Source organism: Puntigrus tetrazona, chromosome 1, assembly GCF_018831695.1.
Source record: "Puntigrus tetrazona isolate hp1 chromosome 1, ASM1883169v1, whole genome shotgun sequence".
NCBI classification, from domain to species: Eukaryota; Metazoa; Chordata; class Actinopteri; order Cypriniformes; family Cyprinidae; genus Puntigrus; species Puntigrus tetrazona.
The window spans coordinates 12,546,748-12,572,791 of record NC_056699.1 but is presented as its reverse complement, the minus strand read 5'-3'; the positions used below and the strand labels follow the sequence as shown (position 1 = coordinate 12,572,791).

The 26,044-nt window shown below is 39.2% G+C and overlaps 1 protein-coding gene across 4 annotated transcripts in view; it reads right to left on the bottom strand.

Moving 5' to 3' along the window:
- pax5 (paired box 5) overlaps positions 1-22,864 on the bottom strand; it is a 40,963-nt gene extending 18,099 nt beyond the window's left edge. The window contains exons 1-7 of one of the 4 annotated variants that reach the window (XM_043243846.1): positions 22,547-22,609; positions 17,736-17,795; positions 13,811-13,976; positions 10,510-10,707; positions 9,634-9,698; positions 7,641-7,766; positions 535-716 (exon numbers count right to left, since the gene is read on the bottom strand). In XM_043243846.1, the coding sequence (XP_043099781.1) occupies positions 535-716; positions 7,641-7,766; positions 9,634-9,698; positions 10,510-10,707; positions 13,811-13,976; positions 17,736-17,778 (780 nt within the window). In that variant the 5' untranslated portion in view covers positions 17,779-17,795; positions 22,547-22,609. Of the gene's footprint in view, positions 1-534; positions 717-7,640; positions 7,767-9,633; positions 9,699-10,509; positions 10,708-13,810; positions 13,977-17,735; positions 19,900-22,546 lie in introns of those variants that run through there. The other 3 variants (XM_043243829.1, XM_043243855.1, XM_043243837.1) reach the window with 3 other exon arrangements.
- Positions 22,865-26,044: the final 3,180 nt, after the last annotated feature.

Below are 26,044 nucleotides of genomic sequence, written 5' to 3'. Positions count from 1 at the left end.
ATTTTTAGGGGTTTTTCCTAAAAAAAATGGTAAAAAGCTATGAGAGAAATATTCTATTCACAATTTAACCAATCCAATCGAGGCACATCTTTCACAGATCATTTACTTTAAACTCAAAATGTCCCTTACATCACTCTAAACTTACTTTTTCACTAACCATCCCAAGACCGCCACTGGTATCATCATTTATTAATAACTCACTTGGACATAAACATAATGCCATGTGGGTAATTTTTGCAAACTAACGAACAAGTGTTTGCTACTTAACCCTAAACCTCTATGCAGTGCTGAGACTTAACCTCAGCCAAAAACTCTATAGAGGGGACATCAGCAGCAGCAGGGTCAAAGCCCCAGCATTAGCTCAGAGAGGTGAAAGTTCAGCGTTAGCTTCAGTGTGGGGGTGCATAGGTCAACAGCAGGGTTGGGACAGGGTCAAGCAATGCTGGCAGCCAGGCAAGGGCAAGCGTGAGCTTTAAGAGGAGGTGCACACAACCACTGTGGCAGGATACACACCCCTACCCCCCCAGCCCTTACCTGGGCGGGCTTGTAGCTGCTGCTGTCAGGGACGGGGTAAATGTCGGGATATGGCTGTCGATCAAAGACATGGTCCAATACCTCGAGCTGCTGCGGCGTAAAGAGCTCTCCTCGCATTTGCTTCCGCAGGAAGTCCCGCCCTGAGTGGGCGTGGCCATTCGCCAAAGGAGAATCCTGTAGAGCTGGAGAGAAAGTCAAACAAATTTAATGAAAAAGCAGTTCAAAACAATGCAGCATTTACAAAAGTGGAGCATTTAAGAAAAACCAAGTGTGACAAATTGATGTGACCAAAAATTTGAAAATAATTGTGATTCGCATGGGATATATTTTGCTCAATTAAGACAAAACTCCTGATTGCATGAATTACAAATTGAATAACTCTTCGCTCCCAAAGTTATGAGAAAAAAATGTATTGTAAAAACATGTGTACACAGCTGAAACGATATCTTATCTTCTGTTTTACAAGAGAAAGAAAGTCATAAAGATTTGCAACAGCATGAGGTGAGTAAATGGCTTTTTTCCGCCTTTAAACAACTGTTGTGTAAAATTGGTTCAACCAATCTTAATTGTAACAATTTAGTATTAGACATTTTATTCATGCAGGTCTTAAAAAAAATTGAAATGCTATGCTTAAATTTGATGTGAATATCTTGCAGATACCCTGGCTACAATAATCTCAATGCTTTGAAGTCCTTCTCGTAACTATACTGTTTTATGAATTGGATCTCAAATTCGGAACCTCTTTTTTTTTGGTCTGCTATACAGTAAGGAAGTGGAGATGTGGGGCCTGACCAGCAGAGGTTCAAATGATTCTAATTAAATGCTGTAAACACATAAAGAATAATAGTCAATTATATTTCTTTGTCGTTATGATCGTAAGTGTAAGTACTGGAACTTTACTGGAAACTATCATACAGAGACTCAAGCACACACACAGGCACACAAACATAGATTCTTGGACTTGCATCCTCCTCTCTGAGTGAGTGTTAAGGCAGCGCGTGAGTCAGTTATTACTGGGCTGTTGAGTTTCTGAAGAGACAATTATAAGAGCTGAGAAAGCTACAGCCCTCAAATGATTACAGGGAGAGAAAAAGAGAGAGAGAGAGAGAGGGATGAAAAAAGAAGAATAGAAACGAAAATCCCTGATATAGAGCCAATTCATTTCTTCAAAATACCTCTGAGAGGTTATTCTAGGGAGTTAGAGTCAGAGGCCAGAGCAATCCCCACAAGACGAGAGAGAGAGAGAGAGAGAGAGAGAGATGGAGGGATAGAGGGATAAAATGACAGGCAGACAAAGCAGCTATCCAAACATTCCCTTTTCCTCCTTCATTTGAACACAGAAATCGATCCATTTGAATGTGAATTCAGATCCAGTTTACTGCCATTTGTGGTTATTTAAAAGAATGATCTTCTTGTCTCCGACTCCTTGATGGCGTGCAGGTCCCATGTGTCTCTAATACACCTCAACGCCAGGACTTACCTCAAGAAAGCCTAAATGCTCTCTTTCGCGCCGTCTCTCTCTTTCTCACACACACACAGAGAACACACAGCGAGTGTATGATCTCCAGTGTTTTGACCCTCTTAATCCCAGCGGTCAGTGTGTCTGATAGAATTCAATTGATCAATCATGTCTGTGAGATGGCACCATTTCAGCAGGTTTATTGCTTTCCACTCTTCTCAAAGACTGTCCAGCAAAAGCACACACACACACACACACACACAAAAGATGTCTGAAAGTGTGCATCAGTGCACATATCTTGGTTTTAAAAAAAAAGTCAGTTCGTAAACTGCCACATTCTGGAGTGTTTGTGTGCATGGTTGTTTATGCATCAGCAGGGGCCAAAACATCTGAGAACGCTAGTGAAAATGCACTTATTTAGCATTTTTCGAATTTAATACAACACTTGTTTTACTAAATTATATTATAAGCTCAAAAACTGTATTCATATGAAATTCACAATTTCATGGTAACTAGGTTGTCCTCCTTTTTTTTCAACGACAGCAGCATGAATCACAATCACATTGATCATTTGATGTTTTTATGTTATCCAACATGATTTGAAAATGATCCAAACAAAGGAGTTAATATGGTCAATGGTACAAATTATATATATATATATATATATATATATATATATATATATATATATATATATATATATATATATATATATATATATATATATATATATATATATATATTTTTTTTTTTTTTTTTTTTTTTTTTTTTTTTGACCTACAATAAAGCATTATATTATATTAAATTATAAATAATAAAGTAAAAAAACAATTCCTTCCAGGTTTCAGTTAACCAATTCCACAAACTTTTTGGAAGCAAAAAATGTTTTATTTTTGATAGGGTTGTGATGCATGAAGCACATCTCACACAAAAGCCACTTTGTAACCGACCAACTTAAACCCACTGCGAAATCTGCTTTGAGAAATTCACCCTCAAATTCAACTCCCATTTAGGAACATTCCCACAACTCCTAACATTTCCACTCAAACAACTACTTTATATGTCCTCAAGCATCCATATCCGTCTGGGATCACTTGACCATAGGAAAACACAGCCATCGAGTGTAAAACAACCTCATGGACTTTTTTCCAGTCGTTATTATTACACAGATACGTGTTTATCTGTGACTGTTTGTGTGTGTGTGTGTTATGCGTGTAACTGTTTCACAGTGTCATTCACCGTGTGTGAAATGCAATTTCAGACAGATCTGGAAGCCCACTCAGCCATATCAGAGCAAAAGAGAGACAGAAAGAAGAGAGGTCACCAATAAAGCTATTTTCACCAAATTTAAACAAACACACCATACCAGCATCACGTTTAACCAACCTTCCTCAAGTTTCCAACCCCCTAAAAAAACCACACACACACAAACAGACTCATTGGTCTTAGGTATTCAGTTGGCCGGTGTTTCTCTGGCCTTTTGTCTTTCAGCCTCTGAACCTGCTATAGGGAACCACTCTCTGTAACCAGACACAATACAGCCCAGCTGCATTCAGGGTTAACCCCACTATTCACACACACACACACACACACACACACACACACACACACACAGAAGGAGAACGGAGGAGAGGCATCTTCCTTGCATCAAAAGCAGAGACAATAGCAACAATGAGATCACCGTTGTGCCCCCTCTGTCTCTTTCCGTCTTCCTCTCTCTTTCTCTCAGGGGTGAGGTTGAAGGTTTTTTGGGGCCAGAGAAAACTGCTCGGTGGATTCCTTGTGCACTTGATACACTTAGAGAGAGAGTGTGTGTGTGAGTGAGTGTGTGTGTCAACCTTGACAGATCAAAGTATGAGTCTCTGAAAGGGGGATACCAACCTTTAACAAATCCCACTGTTATCATCTATCCCCTATCCTCCCTCTCTCTCTCCCCCCCCCAACTCTCTTTCACAATCCCCCCACCTTATTAAAAATTTCCTCTATCTTCCATTCAGAATATTCCACAGAATGAACGAGATAAAAAAGACTGAAATGAAACTGGACAAGAAGTGAACATATTAAAAACCACGTCTGTCCAAATGCATCCGTCCACCTTAAATTTAACAGATTAAATATGTATATTTTCCACTATTTTTCAGTTTTTCCTTTCTTTTCCTTCATGTTTTGAAGCTGTTACCTTAAATAATGGCTTCTTTATTGTTTCAGGGGGCAAAGAGAACATTGTCCGACCCCTCTGCCCCGTACCACAGGCCTCCTGTCTTTCTTTATTCTATTTCTCCTTTCCTCCACTCCTCCCCTCGTCCATTCCTCCTTCGTTCAGAGAGAATGGGCAGACACAATGCTTCTGTTCTAGAGGCCCCACAAGTCAAGTTCTCTCTTTCAGATCACTTCCCCTGGGTCAAAGGGCATCAGTGGGCTTTCCCCAAACACATATAGACAACACACACACACTAAGCCGTCCAAACCCTCTGTTACTTCCTTTCCTGCTTCTGTGCAGCTGGAAATCATAGTGTCTTGCTTCAGTAAACATGCTTTTTGCCTCCCTCTCCTTTTTTGAAAGCATTACCACTAAGCATAGAAATTCCTAGTATTACATAGACGCAATTTAGTGAAGTATATGGAAAATGTCTTTATTTAATTTCTCACTCTCTTAGGACTGGGTTTCGATACCAGTTTTCCTATTCGATTCCGATTCACAAGCTATACAGTTTGATTGAAATTCATTCGGGTATAGTTCAATTGTATTTAAATACACATGGAAGAAATTCTCTTTTTGCTAATGGGGCCAATTCATATTCATTGTAGAAATCAGTTTAGAGGTTGCACTGTATGTTTTTGATTCATTTAAAACTAGCTCATGAAAGTTTTTTTTTTTTGCTTGAACTGGTCAACCCTGGTTGGCTTGTATGTTTTTTGTTTTATTAGAGAACCGCCAAATTTGACTAGTATGTTTTGGATTTTGTAAAAATGACTACTTTATGAGGAATCGGTCTACACTCTTAAAAATAAAGGTTCTTTACTTGATTCAAGGGTCTACAATAACCTTAAATATCCTTCCAAATAATAATTGAAAAAGGTTTTTTTAGATTTCCGAAATGTTCTTCAAAAAGTTTCTTTGAAGAACTGAAAGGCTCTTTAGGGAACCAAAAGTAGTTCTTCTATGCCTTCAATGCAAAAACACCCTTTTTTAAAGAGTGTATACTGGTATAATGGTGTATACTAGCTATATATTTTTAAATTCAATAAAACAGTCTCATTCTTTGGGGGAAACTGTCTACACAGGTCCCGCTGTATGTTTCTTATTCACTAAGAAGAACCGGCCAATAAGCATAATTCTTTTCCAGAATTAATCAATATTGTCTGAGATATGTGTTTTCACTACAAAGAATGGGCCAATAAGCATCACCCATTGCAGGAATCAGTCTTTCAGGAATCACTTACACTGATCGCACTGTATGCTTTTGCTTCACCGGTGCACTATTTGCGTTATGTTTTTATACGCAGGTTGCAACTCAATCAAGATTTAATGTGCAATCCAAATTCTGCTGATGCAATCCTGAAAACATCCTTTTTTCTTTCTCACTCTCACAAAGTCGTGCATTGTCCTTTTCGGGCCTTATGCTTTTAAAATTTGCAAGCAATATAGGCTACTTGCTGCCAAAACTATCGCTCGTGTTATTTCATGCCTTCAGCAAACCCATGAGAACCTCCCTCGCCGCGTGCGCGCTGACACACTCACATACTGCAGAACATCACAGCACTGGCCACCCGCAGTTTCACCATGTCAATTAAACACACAAATTCATTTATTCGCCCCTCCCTCCCCGCTGGATGTGATGTGTTGCATTAATTAAAGTGGCAGACGTCGGCCTAATTGGAGCTTGGATGAACGTTGATGTGTGTGTGTGTGTGTGTGTGTGTGTGTGTGTTCGGCTAAGCAAGTGGATCTACAGTTTTTGCATGTTGTTCATTTTACCTGGAGTATTATTGTATTATATTACATACCGTATACATGGTAAAAACTATCTATCCTGTCCACCTTTCAACAGCAAGATCCATTACTATATGCTGTAATGGATCTAACAAGACATTTTAGGTAATTTTACAGTAAAATACTGTTAAATGTAAAGACTTTGTAAAAGTCTTTGTAAAATTAAGTCATTATGATTTACAGTAAAAAAAGATTAACTGACATTCTATGCAAGAGAAGGTGGTATTTCGTTTAGACAATTATGTTTTTGTTCATTTCTGACAATTATTTACATTTGAGTTACATTTCATGTTGATTATTAATGTTTATTATTATTAATGATTGTATAATGTTATTAAAATTTCCAGCCATTTGCAACTGTAATTTCAGGCATGTCACGCTATGCAACTTATTTTTATTACAATCGACTTGTGGAATGGTTATCTAATTCAATATTTGTCTCTTTTACCAATTATATTATTAAAATGGCTATCAATATATTTTACATGTACAAAGCAGTGTATTAAGATTTCATATTAACATTGTATCAGTCAACTAATGTTTTTACAGTATTTTACTGTAAATTGAAGTCCAATCCTTTTAACCCTAAAATGTTGCTACCACAATTTTTACAGTAAAGTTTAGCAACCACAGCTACAACCGTAAAGTTTAATGTGTTCATTTGATAGTCTGACACAACATTTATTCATTATATTTACATATAATTACATATCGAGGGGTAAGTGAAGGGCGTAAGTGACAGTTTTGGCGAAATTGAGATATTTATATTAAAAAATAAAGCTCTTAATGAGCTCTTTCTACTGGCAAAAGCACTATAATCCATAAGTGTACAAATCTGTGTTATAACAAATTGAAATCAGCACAAAAAGTTACATTTTTGCTTTGGCTCTCCTCTAAGGTTTGTTCTATTAAGTTTATTTATATTTTCAGTTTTAACTTTTAGATTATCCGTATATAAATATAAATTTAGTAAAAGCTTTAGTAGTTTTGTTTTGCGAGTTTTTATCATTTCTGGCATCCATTTAAAATTTTATTTCATTTAATTTCATTGTTCATTGCTAATATTTATTGTATGTGGCAATACTTTTTAATTTTAGTTTCAGTTTAAGATGTAAAATAGCCCTGGGCCGTAAATAGAAAGGAATCTTCTTTTGTTGACGTCTGGTAAAAGTCATAGTGTGTGTGAGTGTATGTGGGTGACATCTGGAGTTCCCTCATGTACTGCAGGGGTCTGCCAAGCAATGGCTTTTTAATAGACACATGTGTGCAAACACACATGCGTGCGCGTCCACATGCACATGCTGTGGCTCCCCTGGATAGAGATGTTTATCTAAGACGTGCCAGCGGTGTCCAATCCCCCTCCTACTCTGATGCATCTGTCAATGTTCAGCAACTTCCATCTGTGCTCTCCGTGCTCGTGTGTGTGAGTGCATTCAAATGGTGATGTGCGTAGGAATGAAATAAAGAACGGAAGAAAAAAGGAAGACGAAGGTCATTGATCCTGTGTTCTGTAGTTGCTGATATTTAAATAAATTCTTTGTTGTGCAGCATCATTAATAATACCGTACGTTAAGAGTGAGTTTGGCATAGAATTAAATGTTCAAAGCCTACGCCTTTCTAATTCCCGAAAACAATGCAAACATATGGGCTTACTTTCATCTCTCTTCCGCTTGCTTGCGTCGGCAGGTGAGCTAATTCCCAGAATTCCACTGATGGAGTAGGAGGAGCCTGCAGCATCGCTGGTTACTGCAGATACCTGGGTCACCGCCACTGTAGAGGCTAGAAAGTTACAGAGAAGTAATGAAGTCCATTATTGCTGATCATTGCACTGAAAGGACAATCACTTATATTTTTAAGTAGGTTTTTGAATATTTTACAAATTTTTCTATGCTACATATATTAGTATATATATTATTAAAAAATATTAAATGTATGGTTTCGGTTCCCACTGACTTATTTTGGCAAAAAAAAAAAAATACAATGGTAGTCAATGTTTCCAAGAAGATTAGTGAAGTAAGTGAGACAGATTTGGAACAACATCACCCTGAGTTTATCTCGACTATGCTTATATTAAAGCTTTCTGCTCTAGATTTTTTATTATTGTTTTTTTTTTGTCTTCCATGTTTAAGTCCATTTTAGTCATTGGTTCAATTTCCAGGTAACTGAGAAAATATGTAGCTGTGTTATTGTTATTTTCTGTGATTCTAGCTTTTGCTTGCTTAAATTTTAACAGGCCAATGTCATTTGTTTATGTGTAGTATATTCTTGAGTTTTTGTTTTTCCTCTCATGGTTCTTGGCCTGGCGTTTTTCCTGCCAAAGACCTTTCACCAAAACCTGCTGTCACTCAATTTTGGCAACATGCTGCCGCCCAAGGATAAGACGCTAACAAGCTAACAGCTTTTCGACATGTCTGGCTGTCTGTGAGGTCTTGGCGGTAGGGGACGAGGCCACAAAGTCTTCTCTCTGTCAACCCTTCATTCTCTCTCTCTCCTCTTTATCTCACTTCCTGTCAGCTGACGTACAGCCTGAGTGACAGTACAGTGGCCCCAAGGGGACACTAAGGTGTAGAGATGAGGCTAATCCCACATCCCAACAGACTGTGCTAAAATGGAGAAGGTGGGAAAAAAGAAAAACAAATCGCTCGGAGAAAAGATAAACGCCTTTGCTCACCCGCCGCTCTCGTTTGCTAACCAGGTGGAAAATGTAATGAATGCATATCCCTCCATTTTTTTACTCTTGATTTATCGTTTCAATTATCTGAATCTCTTATTCTTTCGCACTTTTTTCTCCTCGCATCGAGGAATGGAAACCAGAAGCAAACGCTTTATATTCAAAATCCCCTAAATTTCAATTTTCCGCCTGAGTATGAGAACTATTTATCATCATAATCTGAAGGAGACGGAGAACTGGCGAGCGTTGTGCGTGCGAAATTAATTTAGATTAAGTGGAGGTGCGCGATTATGAAGATTACTGACAGCGAGACAAGCGCAGTTCAATACTTTATTAAATGCCAACGGGAGTTTTCCTCTAAAACTGATCTCAGACCATTTTTGGAGATTCCCCTTTGGTTTCCGGGGTCATCTGAGCATCAGAACAACTGTATAGATTCAAGCATTTAATCAAACATTTAAGATTGGGGAGACAGATTGAAATACAGTACAGTAAGTGTTTGAAGAAAATCGAAAATATCAGTTCCCCTCAATGATAGATACATAAGTGTTATAAGGTAACCTAAATGAAGCACGAATCTGAACTTTTTACACTTTTTACTTTCTCAAATGATCTTGTATATGGGTTTCGACGACGTCTCAAACTGCTTAGATATTTGATGAATAGAATTGAAAAAATGGATGAATAAATAAATAGAATTCTGCACGCTTCGATGAATAGCAAAGAAAAAATCATTTGTAAAATTATAAATATCTTTACTGTCGCTTTTGATCCCCGTAATACATACTTGCTGGATAAAACAACAACAACAAAAAAGACTCCAAATGTTTGAATATCAAACGCACGCTTTTCTGAAGCAAAATTTCAATTGTTTAATCCAAATATGTTACCCTCCAGTATTCCCGCAGAAAACAAAAGTTGTGTATTTTGAGTAGTTTGAAATATGTCAAAAGGATATGTAAAGTTGACCCTTACCTAAGTTGTGGGCAGAGACGGCTCCTGATTGGCCAGGTGGTTGCTGGACTTTAGTGCGAATGATCCTGCAGCAAAGTAGGAGCAAACAGACATTACCATGTGTTTAAGGTTTACCGTTCAAGGTGCTGTGATACTGTATATGCTTTAATATAAATATGCAAACACGTGAAGTGTGTGTGTGTGTGTGTGTGTGTGTGTGTGAGAAGTGGCTCATGCAGGCTGACATGGCAGCAGAGTCTCACAATTCCTGCATGGCTGCTCAAGCAAAGCACCTTTCCCCTCGCCCCCCTCCACCCCCTCCCTCTCTCTCTATCTCCCTCCCTCTGTTTCTTTCTCTCCTGCTCTCGCTCTCTGAGAAAGGTTGTCATTGTACACATGCTGTTGAACCAGTGAGCTGGACACTGCTCATGAATATGTGCTTCATTTTACGCCACTGACTCAGTCGCGTTGTTTTCCTTTATTTACGTCTCTCCCTCCATTCTTTCCATCTCTTCTCCATCGCTCTATCGCTTTTCTTATCTACTAAGCACCTTGTTCTCACAAGCACAGCACCTTTGGGTTGTTTGGAGGAGGTAACACATTTGTACATGTGTTAGTCTCTTATGTCTTAAGCTCGCCAAGACCGCATTAATTTGATCAAAAGTAGAGTAAAGCATTAAAATATTGCAAATGCAAATAACTGTTTTCTATTTTAATACATTGTAAAATGTAATTCATTTCTGTGATGGCAAAGCTGAATTTACAGCAGACATTTCTCCAGGATTCAGGCTTCAGAAAACCCAATCAAAATTGCATGTGAATTAAATAACTACCGATCAAACGGACATTAGATAATCAGAAATGTGTGAAGAAGGTAAATGGACGGTTTTTACACACCTGTTGATTGAGCTGACGCTGGGCACGCTGTCATTATCACACACTCTCTCTGCCAGCAGTCTGTCTCGGATCTCCCAGGCAAACATGGTGGGGTTTTGGCGTTTGTAATCAGCGATTTTGTCGACGACTTTGGGTGTAGCAACCTTTGGTTTGGAGCCTCCGATCACCCCCGGTCTAATGCTGCCTGTCTCGTAGTACCTGTGGAGACAGACAGATAGAGAGCTGTATATCACCAGCCAAGATAAGCAGAGAGTCAGAATATATGCTTCTCCAGCACCGCATGTCTGTAATGCCAGTCAGCGGTTACTATTAACTCAGACACTGAGAACAACATATACCTTTCACAAACACGCAAATATCTGTCTGTTCAGTCTGTTTACACAAAAACAGACTGAGCACTATCAGACCTTGTTATGTTAGAATTTTAAAACAGGATCTGGTCTAAATTCTGAACGGATGAGACGCTTTAAAGGCATGCAGGTAACAGTACACCTGTGACCACGCATTCTGTAATAATGCTGAATTAAGATACATGACAAGTGCAAACAGCCTATAGTTGGCTGGAAATGGTAAAATAATCATCAAGAAGTGATTTATTGTTCAGTGTAGGAGAAAAAACTCATTTTGAGAAAATGGCTTTTAAAAATAGTTACTGTAATTGAAAACAATTGACAAAAAGGGTTCTAGTGATATAAAATAAACAATTAGCAATCTTTAATGTTTAAAAAAATCTCAAAATTGAATCTCAAAGTTGTGTGTTTGTGTGTGTGTGTGTGTGTGTGTGTGTGTGTGTGTGTGTGTGTGTGTGTGTGTGAAAGTGTCCCTGGACCACAATACCAGTTAGTAGCATGAGTATATATGTGGCTATATAGCCAACAATGCATTGTCTGGGTCAAAATTATAATTTTTACTTTTATTCCAAAATGATTAGCAGTATTAGCAGTATTTATAAAGATTTCCTATCATTAATATATCAAAACATAATTTTTGAAATTAAATATGCATCGCTAAGAACTGCATTTGGACAAATTTAAAGGTGATTTTCTTAAAATTTAGATTTTTTTTTTTGCACCCTCCGATTCCAAATGCTCAAATAGTTGTATCTCAGTCAAATATTGTCCCAACAAACATCAGATAATGTATACCAATATAAATTGACTGGTTTTCTCACATATTGATTTTAATTAATTTGTAATAATAACACGTTAATTAAACACTCTAAAATATATTAAGAATGAGTTAATTTGGTGGAATAATAGCTATTTTAAATGTATAATTAATAATTATACTAATTTGCTGGTTAACGCTAAAGAAACATTTATTACTATCAATCATAAAACCAGCTGTGCTGCTTAATTTGTTTGTGAAAACTGTGGTACACATAAGGATGCTTTTATAAGGATTGGGAATTGTATTGATATGAATAAACGAACGTTTTCTTAGAATATTAATACAAACACATTTATCGAAACTGTCGTTTTATAAAGCCGTAAGCCATGTTGTGCGTCACAGAGCTTTTTTAGCAAGGTTAAGGAGGTTTTAGGTGCTCCGCTTCATCTCACGTGTCTAACCGCTTTAGTTTAGTTAAGGTCCAACACACAAACATAAACCAAAAGCACAGCTCGTACAGCACAGCCATGAAAATGAGCGTGCAGAAAATTCCCTCATTAACAAGAGAGCAGAGTTAGTCATACGCCTTATTTACTCAAACCTCACTTGCAGCCCACATATTAGTGTGTTTTCTGCCTGAGCGGTAAGAGGGAGGGAAGATATTACCACACGCACACACACACACACACACACACACACACACACACACACGCACGCACCGCACCGAGCGCCGCAGTAACGGTTGAGTGAGTTGGACCAGGGCTGGGGGAAGAGGGTTGAGGCAAAGGAGAACAATGGGAAACACATTTTTTTGATATAGCTAAAGGCTCTAGCACTAATCCACACCTTTATCCATTCAAATTCTGTCCTCCCCCTTAACCCCTTCCTCCCTCTCCTTCTCTCTTTCCTTCTCTCTCTCTCCCTCTCTCTCTCCGTCCTTCCAGCCATCCCTCCCGCCTCGGGAGACGTATGGTGCCAGTGTCATTTTGATGCAAATGTAAAATGTGATGAATCTTTTCTTTTTTGTCCCAGAAAGACAGAAAGAAAAGACGGCGCTTTGACTTTGGCTTCAGTGCGAGATTTGAGAATTTTTGAATTTCAACGTGTCTTCTTTGAAAGGAAGCGCTGAGTCAGCCTCTAGTTGAACCGACGACAGAGGGAATATCAAGCGAACGGACAGCATTAATCAGTGCATGGATATTTCAGAAATTGATATTTATTATGGATTAAGTAAAAGTTGACTCGGTGAAAGAACGGAAGGAGGGTTGGAAAGCATTTAAAGGCAAGACTCCAAACACATACTGGCCCCACTGTTTGAATGCAATAGAGGACATTAAGCTGGTTTCCCAGGCAAAGATTAAGCCTGGTTCTGGATAAAATAGCACAGGCAATAGAGATTCTCTATTCAAAATCCTTTTCAGTCTGGGACTAGGCAAACTCCGTGTGTGGGAACTAATCCGTGGTGTCTGATAGAGCACACTACAAACACATTTAGCCAACTTTGCTTTGCCTGTACATTGATATATGAAATAATCATTCATTATCACAAGAAATTCTCATTTGACATCTATAATGAGATCCAGCATAACATGTTCGCCAAAAGCTCATTCGCTCTTCATTTATGATGTACGCTCATGTTAATCTGTTTGTTTACAGCTTGACAAGTGAGCTGCATAAAGTGTTAAAAAGGATATATATATATATATATATATATATATATATATATATATATATATATATATATATAGAGAGAGAGAGAGAGAGAGAGAGAGATAATTTTATCAATGTTAAACACAGTTATGCTACTCAGTATTTTGTAAAAAAAAAAAAAAAAAAAAAAAAATTCAGTGTCCTTTGATGAATAAAAAGTATAGTATTTATTTTTAACTGATTTTTTGTAATATTATAAAGGCACTTTCTATCGATTTAATTTGTCCAGAATAAATAAAAATATCAATTTGACCCTAAACCCTTCGATTGGCAGTGTACTTATCAAAGCTTTAAATGTAATTAGTATATGAAAGTAATAGAAAGCACACAAAAACCTAGAGTTGTACTTAATGGCAACTGCATACTGCATATACCATGGTGTTACCGCTGTTCTTACTATGAACTTTGGGACTTTTTTTTTTTGCTAGTGTTGTAAACTCAAAAGGCTTCTTCGCTTTTCTGTACAATAAGCAGAACTCACCTGCCCAGTATCTTGCTGACACAGCCGTGGCTGACCCGGAGCTGGCGGGAGATGTCACACGGACGCACGCCCTGATGGGCCAACTCTACTATCCTCTGCCTCACCACGTCAGGCAAGGGCCGCCCGTTTACAAACACCCCACCCAGCTGATTCACCCCTCCATGCCCTGCAGACACAAACAGCAATAAAAGGGAAACTGAGCAAATCATATCTTCCTTAAATACAGAAGCTGACACACGGTGGGCAAAAATCGTTGCTGTCCCAGCCTTGTGTGTGTGTGCGCGCGTGCGTGTGTGTCTTTGACCTGAAGGTTACGATTATGCAGTCCCTTCCTCTCCTCTTTACCATATCACCCCTGGTGGTCACCTAGCGAACTGCACATGACCTCCTCACCCAAGTTAGTATTTGTGTCTGTCTGTCTGTTTGTGTCTGTGTGTCTAGATCGGTTGTTGTGTGTCTTTTTTTTTTTTTTGCACAGTGGGTGGTGGGATGGACCTCCTTAGTGGGCTTAGCCTTTTGGATAGCAATTTTCCCTCATTCTCGTACTGTATATATTCATTAGAATTCAGTATCTTATCATCATTTCAGTGCAGAAGTCTACGTGGTAATCCAGTCAATCTGTCATATTAACATACTGATTGCTTCAGAAGGGGAACACACAAACACACATTTACACACACAAAAGAACTGGGGGGTGTCTGTTAATCCAAGCTACGGGGTAATGGATCTTAAATACATCCGAGAAGGCAATATCAAAAAGACCTAACTGGCCTTGTGTGCCCATCACTAAATACATAAATTCAGCTAACAGAAAATTAAAACCCAGCTACATGTCATTTTCATTTTCTCAAGGCGATATGCATGAAAAAATGCATTTTCGAAAAATCCTTTTAGCGAGAGATTTAACTCGTTAGACGTCTGAGAGGTCGGTTAGTAAACATGTTTTAGCGCGTTTTGTATTCTTTTCCATTTCACCCCCTTTTATTTTTCCTTTCTATTAATGTTTACGTTTCCTACATTTCTTCTTTTTTTCTCCTAATGTGTCTTTCTGCTACAGTTTATTATTTGAACACCCTTGAGCAAAGCGATGAAGTCGTGGAGTCGACTACCTAAATTGATTTTTAAAGATGTGCATTTAAAATTAGGCGTGCAAACATATTCCTCATTTGTAAGTCACTTTGGTAAGTCTGCTAAATGAATAACTGTTTTTCAAACAAAGCCGGTTTTTGCTTAATTTCCTGTTCAAATAAAAAAAAAAAAGGGCTACCATAATTATATATACCCACTGCAAAAGAAACAGTGAAATACAACAACCTCAAAACTTTAGTGTAAAATATTTCCTCCTATGTAAGGGCTCGTTTAAGTTCCAAATAAATGCAGATTTTTATTATTATTGTTATATGAGTTTATCTTTAAGTCGACTTGGGCATCTGCAGCTATAAGCACTGATGTACAGCATTAGTTATGTGCAAAGCATTGCATAGCAAGTTTGTGTTAGAGAGCGAAAGAAAGCGTGCTCGAGTGTGTTTGTTTGAATATAAGTGCGTGTCGTAGAGAGAGAGAAAAGGCTGCAGCGGGGATTAAACGAAACAAGCTATTCAGATGTGATCTGGCCGAGACTTTTCGCCCGTTTCTTCTGCAAATACGGCTGGCTTATAAATCGAAGTGTTCCTAGAGCTTTGATTGATTTCGAGGCAGGTTCCGTTTAGAAATAGCGAGAGCGGCTGAAAGACATTCATGCTCCCCCATCCAGAAAATAAACCCGATTAGAGACGCTGCTCCATTACGATCCGCTATCGGCCGCTGCGATTAAACCGCTCCGAACAGAGCGAAGCAAACGGCAGCGACGCGACGTGACACAGACAGGCGAGTCCGGGGCTACCTTCACACTCGGCGTGCTCCGAAAACAATTCAGCTTGATAAAAATTAAATCTCTGATGTATTCCAAACGGTTAAGAGAGCCCGTTTTATCTGACAGTGAAAAAAAAGTTTTAACTTAATATTAAAGTAATAAACCAGAAGTAGCCAGCGTTGAATAAACGGATTGCTAGATTTTGAAAAAAAGTTTTAAAGAGATATTTTTTTTAATCATAATTATCTTACAAACTATTGCAGGGTTAGTAAATCAAACTTGTGACTGATTAATTATTATTTTGTCATATAGCCTATCTTATACTCAAGTTCATCACGTAGCCTACCGTAACATATTAATATTTTATGCCTCGTTGATAATACCTGCTTATTTATTTATTATAAGGCATTTAGTCTAATCTTCGTAAAATGTGGCCGTAAATTAAAAAAAAAAAAAAAAAAAAAAAAAAAAAAAAAATAGGCGACAACAGACAACCAAGAAGGGAAAATCAGAGCAGACAAACAGAACAATGACACTTTTTATAATTTTTGCATTTTTTTTCTCTTAGTATAAACTCCAAAGCTCTTCTCCCGAGCATAACCGTTATTATCATTTTGAGTTATTGAGAATAAATAGGTTTGCGTTTTACATTTAAATAAGATCGGATGAAACAATGTTTGAAATCTCTAGGGGGGAAAAAAATCATATTAATCTGCATTCGTCGTTTACGTCAATAAAGCACAAGACTGTAATAAATGTAGGAGGCCAACCGGTGACCTAATAACAACCGTCACATCTAATTCATTGCGCCACAGTACAGCAACTTCGTGCAAGAGTTCACACTTTTCACGATCCCACGTTTTAAAACCCACAGAGCCTTATTAATATTCATAAGCGAGATAAGTTTGAGTTTAAAGCATCCTCAAGCCTTCTTCCTCTCCGTGTCTTTTCTAAAAGTCTCGCGGGTTCGCGTCACAGTCTATTCTCGAGGCTTGCGCCGTTTGACATTTGTCGGTGTAATCGTTTTACCCCGCGGATTGTGTCGAGATATTGTGGCGGAGGGGAAACGTGATTCGTTCTAGCCTCTGAAACGTGTATACATCTAATCCACCGTTTCATTCACCGTGCCGACGGATGTCATTTCACAGAGATGCGCGTGTGCGCGTGGGTGGGTGCGCGCGTATTTGAGTTTTGCTGTGGCTTGGCGGACGAGCTTTTATTCGTCGGCGAGAAAGAAGACTGGAAGAGAAAGAAAGAATGAGCGAGAGAGGGAAGGGAGAGGGAGAGAGAAAGAGAGAGAGAGATCACAATTGTATTTTCAAGGCGCATAATGTGTGATTGGCAGCTCTTGGTTTTGGTAACAAAGACACTGCGATTTTTAATTTTCCAACTATTTTCGAACAAATTGAGGATTTAAATAATTTACAAAAATCTGCAACCATTGCGAATATTTTTACATTTGATTGCAAAGTACGTCTAGCGAGCTAAATAGCCTTTTTCGTAAACGCGCGCTGGCGGCAACGGGGACGAGAAATAAAGTGAGGGAAAGAGAAGACGGGCCCTCGACGCTGGTATCTTGGGGGGCCACCGGTGTCCGCCATGTCACGAGTGAGTGACCACACATCTCTCCGCTACAGCGGGCAACTTCAGCTTTCGCTTTTAACCTCACGAGCGGCCTGTTTACAGCCAGCCTCAAGCGAAGCGTTTAAAGGCTGTTTGCCGCGGTTCAAGTTCAGTTTGTGTCCGCTGGCTGCTGGCCTTGGCCGCGATCTCTTCCCCCCTCTCTTTCCCCCCAGGGATCGTCAAACAGTAGGCAAAAGGTCTAACAAAGCAACCCCGTTCTTAAAAAAGAGACAACTCCCCCTATACAGCAAAAACTTCACTTTTACGTAAGGCACTGTTGCCTGTTTCGAGGTTGCGCGCGAAGCGCTTATCTTTAATTAGAGCATATATATATTTTTTTAGTTTTGTTAGAATTGTAAATACTAGAACGGGACTTTTCGGAGAACTTTAAAAGAAATCAAGCGTTTAAACAGCATTTAGCCTTTAGGTGAAAGTCTGCCGTGAACTTACTGTGCATCGCTGCGAACGGGTCGTGTTTGCAGTGGATTTCCATCGATCAGTAGAACAGGCCTTCCCGTGAAGAAAAAAAACACACCAAAAAGCTTATAATGTCCCCCTCTTCTTTGCTCTTTTAAAGGTTTGCGCGCACGTGTTCTGTCCGTTCTGCTCGGAAGCGTTTCGGTTTCAGCTGTGCGGAAGCGTGTGGAAACTTTGGTTGGAAAATAAACAACCGAACCCGAAGACCCTAAGGCCTGAGGTCAAGAGCGGAAGTACAAGCGTTAATAGCTCTTGCGATTCTCCGCGGGGTAAACGAAACGAGATCGTTCATAAATAACGCTTTTTCTGATTCATCACTGGTTCGTCAACAGAAACGCAAGCGCGCGGTCAGGCTACACAACCCCGCGGGGTCACGCGACTGCGTCCGCGGCCCAACATCCAGGGGAAACCACATCAGACATCAGCGAGGACTCGTAAGAAAAAAAAAAGTCCTGGAGATGTGTACAAATGTTAATATTAGTCCGAACAGTCTTGAGCTTTAGATAAAAACGTAGAAGACTCGTTTCCAAGCTCTATCTCGACATCCTCGCTCCACTGACCGTGACCCGTGAACTGTGACCGAGGTTCGCCCTGTCAGAGCGCGTCTCTACCAGGGATCTCTAAAATCCTGGCGAGGTTTCTGACAAGCCAAAACATTTACTTCGTGTTCAACGTATCTTCAGGTAAAAGCGATTTCCTTGCATTTCGATCTTCTAATCGCCCAAAGCGCGCCCCCAAACTGTCTGGGGTTTTTTTTTTTATACAAAATGCAGGTAACTCCGACAGCGCGAAGATCCCCAAACAATAGGCGTACGAGCGTGGGCATGCGAAATTAAAAAGTGCATGGTAAGGACCCCGAATCGAAACGGTCGCCAAAGTTAAACAGAAAACGAAAAATAGCCATAGCGCGAAGAATCTGAACTGGAAAAAAATGTCCAAGAAATGTCCCGAAGAAGAAAACAGGCTTTGTCAAGTTTTGAAGCACTCGGCGCGTGCGTAAAAAATCCACGAAAAAGTCTCAGACGGCTGACGCGGTGGTGTAATTTGTCTGTCTGCTCTCATCGGATGGTCTTCCGGCGCGAGCGCTCCGGCGGTGAGTGAGAAGCAGTGGTCGAGCCTCCGTCCTTACCGCGCGAACACTGCACGAGCTCACGGCGCGTTTCAGAACCTGCTCTCGTGTGGACAGCGCCAAAGCCACGGCGCTCTGAATCTACTACCGAGCGCGAGCTCGACTGTCAATCAACACGAGCCTACCTATCGGGGCTCCGCACCTCTGCCGTCACAATCACCCCGAGTCGCGCTCAGATAAAGACGACGGCGATTGGCTGACGCTCAGCCAATATGAGAGTGACGTGCTGTCCCAATTGTGCGCTGACAAATAGGGAGTGTTGAATCGAAGTTGGTTCAGCGGTGTCGCTGATCCCATGTCTAATTTCAATTAAGAAAGGGGATAAAATTGAAATTTTCAAATATCCGTTTGCGCTCTTTTCAGTCGTCTAATTAATAAATAGTTAATAATTAGGCATTGCGTCAGAATGTTTTCAAATACACGAATAAGCTAATGTAATGCATTGAAAATCGTAAATATTGCTTATGGCATTCGACTCGTTGTGCGTACACATTTTATATGTGCATGTGAAAGAAAAAAATCGCATATAAAATAGAGTTTCTCAAACAGTAGCCTATTGTATTTGCAAATTAGAAACAGGCCATGGCCGCCTACTTGCACGTCCAATAACACTTCGAAACGCAAAAAAAAAAATCGGCAAATTATCTTAATAAACGAATTTAATGGTTATGCATTATTATTAAAATTGCCCAAATGATCCGTTATTTATGCGGCTTCGAAAAATGTTTTTTTAATCTACATAGTTTGACGGACACGAGCGCTGCTCCACGCGCGCTTCTGCTGTTTTTCATCTTTCCAGCAGATTATTAAGAATTTATTTAGTCTTCTTTAGTTTAGTTGACTTGGTAACTGTAACGTGTTTTTTTTTTTAAATAACGGTGATTAGCGATAATTGTTGTGGTGGATAGCATCATAATGATCAGTATAATACCAAAACCTGATATTAGGGTAATAGACGTTAATGTGGTATTTAATCAGGCTGTTTTTTTTTTACTTAGACACACACACACGCACACACACACGCGCGCGCGCACAAAACATACTTGAATTAAACTGATTAAATTCCCCTACCGAATTAAAACACTTGAATGTTTTATTTTTAGGTTTTTCGATTGTTTCATTATATATAGGCTACAAAAACGTACACTGCTAAAACAAAACTTTTATTTCAAATCACAGCCTAAAACGAAATCGTTGCAAAACGTATATATTAGACTGCGTCGAGATGTTGTTTTTTTTGGTTTTTTGGTCTGGATGCAATGCAAACCTTCACTCTCCTAAAACCGATTCTTTTGTGTTTTGTTTGAGAACATTTTGGAGAAAGTTTTCGTGCATCATTTGTGCTCGGTGTTATATAAAGTGAGAGATGCACAACTATAATTACACGCATTTGCCTGTGTGGTAAGAAAAAGGTAACCTTAAAGTCGCTGGGGTCCTGTGGCTCGTGCTAAAAAGGCATGTGCTTAAATACATATTCGTCCTGTTCTGAGTTTTGGAAAGATTCGCGCGGTGCGCCTTAAGTGCCACGAGGGGGCGAACCTTTAGTCTCGTGTGAAGAAGCCGGATCACGTCAGCTTTCCACACACACACACACACACACACACACACACACACACACACACACACACACGCTCACTTAATACACTTGTGAAATCACAGAATCTAATGATAAACGTGCTGCAATATTAAAATGGACAATATCGCTATTTATATTTTTTGCAGCCTATTCCGATTTAAATTTAATAATATGTTTAAATAAGCGTATCACAAGTTATTTGACTTACATTAACAATTAAGTTGAACACTTTCGTTTTCTTTGAGTGATATGAAGGCCGTGTAGGCTTTCAGTAGACATTTCTCAATCATTTATTTGTCATTTGTGTTGTTCCTTGTGTTTAAAGACAAACGCGGACCGCAGGCATGTTTTAGAAGGTTAGGCAGATTAAACATATTACATTTTTGAGCAAGATAAATAACCTTACTCATCCAGTGTGCCCCTTTTACCCCCCAAAAAATTACCAGGTGTGGCTTACGTGCTACTCTCATATTCTGTCCTATATTAAAATCATTGCTTAAAAGAAAATTAATTTTCTGCATATGTTTAGCAAATTAAATATTCAAACTAAACAGCTAAGTCGCTTATAACGTTTATTTCGGTTCTGGTTTGGATTTTTGAACATTTGTTTAATCGTTAACAAAAATATATTACATGTTTTAAGAAAACATGAATAAGTCGGGCTCACGTAAGGAAATTAACATAAATGGTAAACAAAAGCAGGCTCTATAGCATTTCTGTAAAAGTGTTCAGAGGTGGTCACGAAACTGAATGTTTATTAATAATTGTGAATATTTCATAGCGTCGGAGTCAAAGCCAAGCACGTGGTTTTCATGTCCACTCCAGCTGGCCATATGTGCAGTGAATCACATACAAACTCTCATATTGTATTCGTGAGAAGTGGAGGTTGTGTTTTTGTTCAATCGAAAGTCCCATAAATCATGTCCCACGTGCAATCATTCGAAAGAAGCTCCATCCAAACGACTGCAAGACATCAAGTGTTTCAACCCAGGCGCAGTTGGCCTATCAATGCCAACTTCTCTTGACACAAAAAGACCTGAATAGCAGTGAGGGGTGTGTGTATATATATATATATATATATATATATATATATATATATATATATATATATATATATATATATATATATATATATATATATATATCGAAGACTTATATAACTAATAAAACTCGAGAACTGATATAGTCTTCAATGAAAGCTTATAGTTTTGAACTAGGTGAGATGAACGACCTTGACTGGTTTCAATTGGTATAGCTCCCGCTTTAGTTGGCAGGGCCATTAAAGCACATGTCTGATTTTGCCCCCGTAGCTTTACACTGACACAATACAATTTCCAGATGACAACAGCCAGTTCTGACTATACACTGCGCGATTTGTGCAGCGACCTCCCGTTTAACGAGCACCGACACCGACAGAATCCACGCGTAAACCTCCCCTGCGCGCGCCACTTCACTGGGAGTTCTGAACGTGACGCGTGAACGACGGAACGTTTATGAAAACACAGAGCTATCCACGGACCGAACCGTCATAATTCATGCTTGCGGATTGCGAATGAAAACATCAGCGGTATAGAGACTCACACTCGGGGGCTCAAACCTTTTTCTGTTGGAGCGTGCATCTTTTAAACGACCCCGTTGTGCGACGGCAGACGTAACCGGTTTCGCTTATAGTTGTTTTGGAATTTCGCGCGGCGGTTTATAATTTTGGTTATGTCCCCTTCGGGCTGGAACAGTCCCGGCAGATGGGCCTAAACCCGGCGCGCCTCGAGCTCAAAAGCGCGTTGCTGTCAGAATCACGGAGTCAGCAAAGGTGTGGCCAAAATGCGAGCTTAAGAGAAATTCTAGGCCGAGGCTGTTCGGTTTTTGATGTAAAAAGTGTCACCACCAGAATCCATGTCGATGTAAGGGTCGACCCAAAACAGAGCGGTTTTATAAAACGCGCGTTAGCCCCTGCGGTAAGCGCGCGAATGGCGCAGGCCCATCAGGTAGCCTCGTTTCGTAAAAGAGACGGAGGTTTATCAGTAGACAACTTTGAACAAATAATAGTAGTTGAAATGAAATGGAGAAACAAGGCCCTACCCGACCGTCCGATGCGCAGAGATGGACCCTTTTGGTCCAAGTCCATGCCGTGGCTAGAGGTTGGACAGAGGGATGAGCGGGAGGGGGGTGAGAACAAAAAAAAAAGTTCCCTCTCCTATATCCTCTGTTGCCGTTCTCTCTGCTCTTTTTGTAACAGTGGTTTTGACGAATGGTAGTTTGAAATAATGTGACTCTTCCGCTCCCTGTTGCGCCGTTGCAATTGTTCACTGGAGTGAGACTAAACGTTTTAGGTGGAAAAGAGACTCTGAAGGAAGCGTGAAACGATTATGGGGCAAAGTCAAGAAAGAGCCGCGCGCTGATGCCCTCTTTCTTCCTCTTTCTCTCTATTTCTCTCTTTCTTTCTCTCTCTCTCTCTCTCACTCACTCACACACTCACACACACACACACACACACACACACACACACACACACACACACACACACACACACTCTTCAGATATGGGCCGTGGATATGCGTGTACGCGCGCGTATCTGTTCATTTGTTAGTAACACTTTTCAGTCGTATAACTTTCGCTCCTCTCTCTCTCTCTCTCTCTCTCTCTCTCTCTCTCTCTCTCTCTCTCTCTCTGGTGTTGACAAGTTTAAGAGCGTCAAGGGATTTGGGGTTCGGGAGATAAGTTAAATGCAGAACACGAGATTTAGTCAAAAAAAATTAGGCCTGAGGTAACTCTTTATTTTAAGGCGTGCTTGTTACGCATGCTAAATGTACTAACTATTATAATAACAACATATTATGCATAATTAGATGCAAGTAACCCTAAGCCAAACCTTAATCCTAACCCTAACCATACAGTAAGTGCACGTAGCTAATTAATATCACTCAGTACTTAAAGGTATAACAAGGACATAGTAACCTAAATAAATTTAAACATGCGCAAGAATCGTAACCGAGCTTATTTTAGGGTTAAATAAGAACTGCAATAACTTTACATGTTATTAAAACATTTTCTTTTAAGGCAGTGCAGTATTAATTTATATATATAATATATATAGCGCATTGTACTGTAAATGCATATGCATGAATATTTAGGCACGCCGAACAATAACGCAGGTCGAATAATGTTCATAATAAATAAGAAGAATAAATATGGCGAGACATTTAAGTTGCATCGCACCTAACAAGGTTTCTGCAGAATAATTTATCTTCTTTTTTTCCCCACCCCAACGCCGGCAACGCACGTGAACGCACGCGCTGGGTCCCGACACGCGATGGTTGGAGGTCCCGAGGTTCACGGGCGACACAGACACAATTGAGCGCAGAACAATGCGATAGACGCGCCGTTCGGGACTCTCTGACCTCTACTCAGAAAACAACAAATGTAGCTCATTTAATCGCGCCTCATAAAGCCGTGTTCCATTGATAGAGGGCTAAAGGCAGAATAATGAATGAAGCTTTAGACCTTATTAATTTAATATGGAGTGGCCCGTGGCTTGTTTCAGATAATTTTGGCCCAGAGGTCAATTATTTAATTACAATACTTTTCGCGCATGACGGAAAGTCTGTAATTCATTTGCGATAAATAAATAAATAAAACGCCGCGAAAGCGGGGCTGGGTTCCGGGCTTCTGAGGCGAGCGCCGGTGTTCCCGCGCAGGTGTCTGTTGTCACGGTGACCCGGGGCGATGTAACCGCATCACTACACACCACTCTCCGCTCCGAGATCAAAGGCCAAACTTGTCCTACACACAACTTACATCAGCGTCCACTCTTTCTTCCTCTTTCTCTCTTCTTGTCACATCTTTTAACGCTTGGGACCACGGGGCTTCTGTTTGCATCCATCCATGGAATTAATAATAGACCTTAAAATAAAATCATTCTTTTTCACGATGGCCAAACCCACAGGCGGATTTTTTTTAGGACATCGAGTGCGACAAAATAGTTCTTTTTTTATACATTTATTTGAATGGATTTATTAGTTTAGTGAAGATGAACCGTTTCCCACTGCCTCTTATTTAAAAAAAGAAATACATTTATGTAGCTATACTTAATCTATAAACTGTAAATATTTTTTTATGATACATGTGGACCTGTTTAACGTATAATTAAAACATTATTATTATTACTAATGCGTGCATAAACTACTTACTACTATTAATAGTCATAATACAAATATTGCTGCTACAAAAATGTTTGATACAGTGTATAAAGCTGCTACTATATTAAAAGAATAAGGGAAAATGTGAAGGTTCCCCATATAGTTTGTTATGTACTGTAGTGCAATAGTTGAATAAAAAATTCATTTTTTTTTTCATTATTTTGTGGCTGAAACAATGGTTATCGTGTTATAATTTAAGTGCTTTATAACCATAAAAAGTTCAAATGCGTTTAAATACATCTGTGCTTTTAGCAACTGAATACATCGAACAAAATATTAGTCTACATTTACTTCAAAAGGGTTGTCGCGTGAAATCGCAAAATATTATTATTAAGGTTCCGTTGATATTTCGTTTGGCAACATTGCAGCACGCACGCAGTCTTAACGTGACAGGATTACAAAACGCCCTGTTTCAGTCTCCTTCTTAATTGAATTAATAAAGTAATTAAAGCGCGGAGAGTTTTTCGGTCAGGAGGAGTTTTGGCTGTCGCCCTGCTGGAAGCGGAAATAATCGCTTTCGACCGAGACGCTGGAGTCAAAGCGGACAATTAAAACTAAAAGTAAGAGAAAATCAACAACCTTAACGACGCCTCTGTTTCTTGTTTTTTTTTATTATCCGACTCGTTTGTTTTGCGAATGAAGTCACGAATAAAAATCCAGTGATCGAATGCGTTTTAAACTGCTTTTGTTTACACTCAAGTTCACGGGAGAGAAATCTAGACTGCGTGATCCAGATCGTCTCGTCTCATCCAGGACTGTTTGGGACAGAAGCTCGCTTTTAAACGTTTCTAGTCCTTTATCAAAAACGCCAACCGCTGTTTCTTCAAAATACAGAATTAAAATGATTGTCGTCAAACAAAAAAATAAAAACACAGGACTCTTTCGAAAGAGAGATCTCCTTTCATGGCTCCACATGTATCAGTATTTCGGCTAAATATGATAGGCCTAATTTTGGTAAGCAACTTTATGTATTGATTCATTTACACATCTTAGAATTTGATTTGCTTGGTTATAAGAAAAGTGCTGTCAAATCACATTCCTGTGCTTATTAATTCAATATTGCTAATATATATATATATATATATATATATATATATATATATATATATATATATATATATATATATATATATATATATATATATATAGTGCTCTGTTAGTTTAAAATCCACTGACGGAGTATCCTTTTCTTTGTGTCACCTTTCTTTAGCCTATTATTAATAACTATTGCTCTTTGATTGTCAGCTAAATATGCAAAAAAGTAAATATTATTCCTGTAGTTTTTCTTCATCTGCCTGACACCTCTGGCCAAGAACTGCATCAAACGGCTAACTATCTAATTGAGTGATTCATCATAATTGTGTATTTTTTTTAGCACCGA